We start from the raw sequence: 6,829 nt of genomic DNA, 5'->3' as shown, positions 1-6,829 counted from the left end.
CACACACACACACACACACACACACACACACTTCAACAGAGGCCACGCCTCCAGCAAAAATTGCTTCTCTATAGCCGAGAGTCCAGACCCTCTGTACGAAGCAAAGTGAAGGACAAGGGTCTGGTTTTTACCAGGCTAGCGTTAACCCATCATAACTGAAGGACTCCTACATGTAGAAACATTTTATGAAGAACTAACATCAGGTTACACAACTGTGCTTAGAAATTTCTCTTTCTCTCTGTATCCATGCATTACTAACTTTGTAATTTAATGTTACTTTATTGAGTTATTTCACAAATACAGCTGTATTTGAGCTGCATAACAACGTCATATATTGTATTCAGGTTGTGGTTGTGCTGTTACTAAGCTGGTCTGTTTGTCAGGTTAGCCAAGCAGGGAACAACCTCAGCTCCTGAATCACACGTGTACACAGTGGTCAAGGAATACACGGGAGGAGTGAATACATGACAAGAGAATAAATCACCCTAACAGACCAAACCTTCTGCTCAAACACGCTGTCTGGGTTTAGCTCAAACACCCCAATGTCATTCACCCAAAGGTGCAGGCGGGGTGGTCACACTGGACACACAGTACACTCATGTTTTCTAAAGACACGTTTGAGCATGTTTTTGAACAGATGAGCCCCTTAGGTGTTGAAATACTTGGTTTTCAGGAGTCTGAGATTCATCTTTTCAGTTTTTTTCATGGCTGTCCTTCTCTCATGTATAGTGAAACGAGATTTTTCCACCTACCAAATCATGTTGATTTTTCTATTTGCACATGTCGGCACTGGATAAGCAAAGAAGATAGTATAAACGAATCTACAAACAGACAGAACAAAGTAATGAAAGAGAACATCATAACATCATGATTAAGCTGTTTTTGAGCTATAGTTCTTTTTTCTTTTTTCAAACAAAGTAGAAACTAAATGAAAATGTAATACCTAAGACATATTTACTCAACAGAAAAATGTTTGCTTAACATAAATGTATTTTTTTTAGCTTCTAGCTAATTTAATAATCCTAAACTCAATACAGTCAAATTAAGCACTTATATCTATTTATTCAATCTATTGTGTTGCAAAAAATAAAACAATTAGAACTTGGAAAAGTGTTGGGGTTTTTTTTCATTGTTTTACAGATCTCCATGGGTCAGATGCTGCAAGAGTTTGGAAAGTTTCTGGGCCTCTTCCTGTTGGTTTTATTCTCCTTCACCATCGGGCTCACCCAGCTGTACGGAAAAGACCACAAAGACCCTGGCAAGAAAACACCCAAGGACTGTGAGGGCATCTTCTGCCAGCAACAGAGCAACGATGCATTTCACACGTAAGGCAAACCTGTAGTTGTTGTTTTGGGGATTTATTTTGGTGTTTAACCGACTTTTTTTTCCCCAAATGAACTCCACACAGAATGATCCAAGGCCCAAACTGGGGTTCAAACCCAGGACCTTCTTGTTGTGGGGCAACAACACTAGGTGTTAGCTTTCTTTGACTTATTTACCTGCAATGCAATGCCTGCAAAGCTCCTTTTTTGGTTAGTGATCAACCTTGTATGGAACTAACAACACAATTATAGTTAAAATGTTACTATGGTATATTTGTGCAAAAACAAAACAAAAACAAAGTACTGGTTGAAAAAATTCTGACATAATGAAGAAATTGCTAATTGTTAAAGACTGGATTTTTGAAGAAGTATGACATAGCATAAAGTGAGCTCATATTAACGTTATTATATTGACATAGACGACTGACATTGTTTTTTTTTTTTTTTTAAAAAAAAAAAAAAAAAAAAAAAAAAAAAAAAAAAAAAAATTGCAAGTCTGTTCTTTTATGGTCTTGTGGATAAAACTCAGGTTGTGAAATGAGCTCTGCAAAGTTTTTAGTGTTTGCTACAAAATATCTATGTTTTGAGGTTATATCATCACATTCATGTGCCAGATGATTATGCAACAATCCAGCTGGTGTATTTCTAAACATTTTTTTTCTGTGCTACAGGTTTATGGGAACCTGCTACGCTCTGTTCTGGTACATTTTCTCCCTGGCGCATGTTGCACTCTTCGTCACCCGAATCAGCTACACACAGGAGCTGCGCTCTTTTGTCGGTGCCATGATCATAGGCACATATAACATAGTGGTGGTTATTGTGCTGACCAAGCTGCTGGTGGCCATGCTCCATAAAAGCTTCAGACAAATTGCTGTAAGTTTGCACAATATTTGGCTCAGCGGTGTGTATCGCTGGTGATTAGGAGCAATTTGTTTTGGAGCGAAAACAGCAAATGCTTTCTTGTCTTGTTAGGATTTAGTTTTGCTTTAAGTCATCGTGAAATGTTTTACAGATGTTAAATGGTTTATTTGGAACCACTTTGGTTATTTTTTGCTCACTTTGAACAACTGATTTTGATTAAAGTTGTCTTTTGTTATTTTATACCTTGTGCAGAATCATGAGGATAAGGAGTGGAAGTTTGCTCGCGCCAAACTTTGGCTCAGCTACTTTGATGACAAGTGCACTCTGCCTCCACCTCTTAATATCCTCCCTTCACCAAAAACCGTCTGCTACTTGGTGACCAGCTTAAGGAAGTGGATCTGTTCACATACAACAAAGGGCAAGGTGAAGAGACAAAACAGCCTTAAGGTGAGAGGAATAAACTCCCAAACATGTAATAGCACAGTGATTATACGCGAAGTTATTACAAACTGTAACTCTGATTATAGACTTTATCTTAAACATGTGAGTTTCTGTGATTGATGCCAAGTTTGAAGTCTGAATTCATTTTACTGCTGTTCTGACGCAGGAATGGAAGAACCTGAAGCAGAAGCGAGATGAGAACTACCAGAAGATCATGTGTTGTCTGGTTCACCGCTACCTGACCTCCACGCGGCAGAAGATGCAGAGCACAGACCAAGCCACGGTGGAAAACCTGAACGACCTGCGCCAAGACCTCTCCAAGTTTCGCAACGAGATGCGGGACCTGCTGGGCTTCCGGACATCTAAATACGCCATGTTCTACCCGAGGAGCTAAGATAAAAATAAAAAAAAGACTACTTCCCTTTCTACTCTCCCTATGAAATTTCTGCTTCATGTTTATCTGGGACGCTGTGTGGCATGTGCAAAAACTTCTAATAGGTCACAGGCGTAATTTTAATACTTGGAACTTTGTTAGTGAAACATGTATTCACCACCAAAGTCTCCAGACTCAGGCCTACTATCTGTTATTCAGCTACAATATTTACCCTGGTTTTGTAAATAAAGAAAGCCATTCTTTTCAACAGGAAAATTAATAAAAGATTTATGGAAAATTGTGGCTTTCTTGGGATTTAAGTATAGAAAAAGCTGAGGCAATTTGCTGTTAACATTTTGTGGAAGGTTTTTGTCCACAGCAGGTCCCAACTCCAGAAAACAGCCAAAGAGACATATTACACACACCTGAACTATTTTCTTTCTTAACGGAGTCTTAGCTGCCCCTGACAGACCCCTTCTTTTTTTCCCATTTTATAGGTGACACATTTTAGACATGGATACAAAGTTAACATATTAAATCTTTATTTGGTTAGATAAAAACAACAAATTATAAATAATATATATACTTTTTTGTACATGAAAATAGATTTTTTTTGCTTGCTTTTAGAACCGTGACTGTCAGTTTGTGACATATGTTGATGGTGCTTTGCAAACAGCACACAGAATATTGCTTCAATGGAAACATAAACACAATAAATATTGCACTTTTATCACCACGTTTGCTAAAGTTCAACCCCTGCCCAGTAAAACTGAACACATGAATTTGTTAATACGCAGTCATTGAACTACTGTAGATGTTAACATTCAAGACAGAAATAGACCTTTAAAGCATAAATCCCTTATTCACATTATGTTCTGCTGCTTTGAAGGTAAACACTGAAGGGCAAAGTATGGAATCATTTTAGGGCAAACATGCCATTATGGGGTGTCAAACAGATGTGCAGACAGAAAAAAAAGAGAGTAATGTTTCTCTAGTAGCTGCAATTTAAATCCCTGCTGTGAGCGTGACTGGAATGTGACGAGGCAGGGAACAATTTAAGAACAAGAGTGGAAATTCTGGCTATTTTTTCTGCTCATTAATCTCAGTCTGAAAGAAAAAAAAAGACTGGCAGGTTTAAATAAAACAGAGATGTTTCCAAACCATCATAAATACACAAATGTGACTTTGCCTGTAATTTCATAACATTGTGCACATTTTATCCTGGCAGCTCTGAATCCAAGTTGTGTTTTTGTTTTGATTTGTGGCCTGTGTTTCTGTTGTTGACAAGGAGAATTGTTTTCTACATTAATTGTTTCCATCCGCAGCCGAGCCTCGAGCAGAAACAGTTTAAAGGAGGTCCTCGGAGTTCACCGGAGCTCAGCACTGCTTGCTCTTCAGAACGTTGAGTCCTTTCTGGTTCTTTGTCTTAAAGGCCATGACGAAGTGGTGCGGGGCGATTTTCCCCCGGCCGTCCTCATCCACCTGTCCCATGAAGACGTAGTTCAAGCCTAGGGTCACACAAAAAAAACCTGAATGCAGTGGCAGACCGACAGAGACATTCAGGGAGGCCAAATATGAGAGTGTGCACATGGCAGGTATGTATGCCCTATGTTTATATGGACACACTAATTGTTTAGTTGACTGTTTGGACAGTGAGTTCTGCCGCTCACCTCATACCTCGGGTTGATCAGCTGTTCACAGCAGAAGAGGCAAACTCAGAGTCTGGTTATTCAAAACAGTCAACCAGAAGCTGCATCTTCATTTAAATAATGACTCATGGACGAAAAAAAGAACCATTTCACAAAAATCACCTCACTCACCTCTTCTGACAAATGGACACTTTTTGCAGAGGATAATGATTTTGGTGCTCATGGTTTTCCCTGCCTGCTGGATTGCCAGGTTGCCCTCCTTATAAACGTTGATGATAGAGACAGTGGCGTACATGCTTCCTCCTTTCATCACAGCAGTAATGACTGTCCCAGTGATCACTATCACAGAACCAAAAACATGATGAAGAATGACAGCTGCAAATTTATTAAAAACAAAGCCTAACATGAAGATGAGCATGGATCATTTTTGGCACTGTCACAAATTGTAGGTTTTAGCTTTTTACCAGAACAAATTCAAGATGTTTCTTTAAAGACTTTGATTAATAAAGATAGGAGAAATATTTTTTTGGGATTTATTCTTTCCCTTTTTTCAGTTGCACTGCCGCACTGTTAGCAAAGAATTACGGTAAGCATAATTTCTCTTGGAGGTGGAAAATCAGATTCAGGATCTCAATAGACTCGTAAGGAGTCAAGTTAACAGTTAAATACTTGATTTCTTCTAATTTCAGAAAAAAATAGGAAAAACATTTAAATTCATTTATTTAAATATATCAAAAATAAGACTGCACAATTTAGAATGTGTCTTTCTTAGAAAACAAGTTAATTATAACAAGAATTTATATATAATATTTGTATTTGACATTAGCCACAACATCTTGACTTGTTTTATAGTAAATACAACTTAATGGCATTTTCTTATATTTTTTTTCCACTGTAGGAAATTGGAAATATTGCCAGCTGTGTGATAAATTTAAATTCTGCACATTGTAAATTAGTAAAACTTCATGATGGGAATAGATGTTAGATGTTTACATAATGCAACTAAAGTTCTTCCCAATTAGCAATGACGCCATCATGTTAAACAAGTGATGTCAATTATCTGAAAACTGCAGGGGACATCATTGTTTAATAAAGAACATGGCTGCTCCCTGACTCGCTTTTTCTGGCTTCTAACAATGTGACTCGTGCAGGATAGAGTTACTTCCTGTTTAGTCTAACCAGGCCCTTAAAAGTACACAAACACAGTTTTATTGCTCTGACGCATTGGAAATTTAGCAACTGCAGATATTTTAGGATGGAACCATGGGTGGTTTAACGTGAAACAAGACTCTACACTGATAGCACCGATATGTCAACCTTTTTAATTCCTGGCAGAGATGAGAAAAGCCAGAGGACGATTTGTTTCTGTCATGTTTTATTTATTGCTACGGTTATACAAACCAGTGGACTGCTTCTGGCATTTCCAAGTGCTCTAAACTGGATTAAATACCAGCAGTCCCAACGTGAGTTGTTCATTAGACAGAACAGTTTTCAGACTATGTCTCACCACATCTAACGTATCATGACCTGATCCCTCCCTGCTATGCTTTTTTCCACATGTGGCGCCACATCGTTTGCTCATCAGCTACTGGTGCAAACCTGAATTTCATTGGCCAGTGTAACACGTGCAGTAAACATCTCAGAGAGGAACAAATTCAGGGAGTTGGAACAAACTGAGGCCGAGCTTGAATCAGTGCGTTTATAGTTTACCCACCGCAAATGGATGCATGAGTGTGTGCCTGTGCTCACACTGGAGGCCACTGTACCCTACTGTATACAGTAGCTCAGTTCCTCACTTGCTATCAAGGAAGTCTTTCAGATACATGAGGAAAAAATAAGAGAGACTAAGATAGTGACATGATCAGGACTGTAAACAGCTACTTAGAGGGGCGTTTTGGCTGTCAAGAGCCTCGATGATATTTACATCTGTGGTTTTGTTTAGGATTAGCATATTTGTAGCATCTGCACACAACACAAGCTGGGGTCTTATCATTGATTTGAATCTGTATGAATTGTATATACAGTATATATATAAAAAACTGATCTCACCAAAATTGCTGGAGCAGTAATTGCTCTCAAGTGTTCCTTGTCTTTTACATTTCTGCTGACACAGCACAACCGAGTACTTCAGAGCTGCAGAAACACACACACACACACACACACACACACACACACACACACAC

At 38.6% G+C, this 6,829-nt stretch overlaps 2 protein-coding genes across 5 annotated transcripts in view; one reads left to right on the top strand and one right to left on the bottom strand.

Annotated features, from left to right (window-relative positions):
• Window positions 1-3,295, top strand: part of trpc1 (transient receptor potential cation channel, subfamily C, member 1) — a 16,225-nt gene extending 12,930 nt beyond the window's left edge. For all 3 annotated transcript variants that reach the window (XM_014013383.1, XM_014013385.1, XM_014013382.1), the window contains 4 exons: window positions 1,141-1,325; window positions 1,994-2,195; window positions 2,436-2,630; window positions 2,791-3,295. In XM_014013383.1, the coding sequence (XP_013868837.1) occupies window positions 1,141-1,325; window positions 1,994-2,195; window positions 2,436-2,630; window positions 2,791-3,018 (810 nt within the window). In that variant the 3' untranslated portion in view covers window positions 3,019-3,295. The remainder of the gene's footprint in view (window positions 1-1,140; window positions 1,326-1,993; window positions 2,196-2,435; window positions 2,631-2,790) is intronic.
• A 220-nt stretch (window positions 3,296-3,515) lies between these two features.
• Window positions 3,516-6,829, bottom strand: part of pcolce2b (procollagen C-endopeptidase enhancer 2b) — a 6,310-nt gene continuing 2,996 nt past the window's right edge. The window contains exons 7-9 of one of the 2 annotated variants that reach the window (XM_014013387.1): window positions 6,696-6,779; window positions 4,818-4,985; window positions 3,516-4,526 (exon numbers count right to left, since the gene is read on the bottom strand). In XM_014013387.1, the coding sequence (XP_013868841.1) occupies window positions 4,375-4,526; window positions 4,818-4,985; window positions 6,696-6,779 (404 nt within the window). In that variant the 3' untranslated portion in view covers window positions 3,516-4,374. The remainder of the gene's footprint in view (window positions 4,527-4,817; window positions 4,986-6,695; window positions 6,780-6,829) is intronic. The other variant, XM_014013388.1, reaches the window with a different exon arrangement.

The sequence above is a fragment of the Austrofundulus limnaeus genome, unplaced genomic scaffold, assembly GCF_001266775.1.
Source record: "Austrofundulus limnaeus strain Quisiro unplaced genomic scaffold, Austrofundulus_limnaeus-1.0 Scaffold100, whole genome shotgun sequence".
In the NCBI taxonomy this organism is placed as follows: Eukaryota; Metazoa; Chordata; class Actinopteri; order Cyprinodontiformes; family Rivulidae; genus Austrofundulus; species Austrofundulus limnaeus.
The sequence above is the reverse complement of the archived record's forward strand: the minus strand, read 5'-3'. Positions and strand labels throughout refer to the sequence as shown.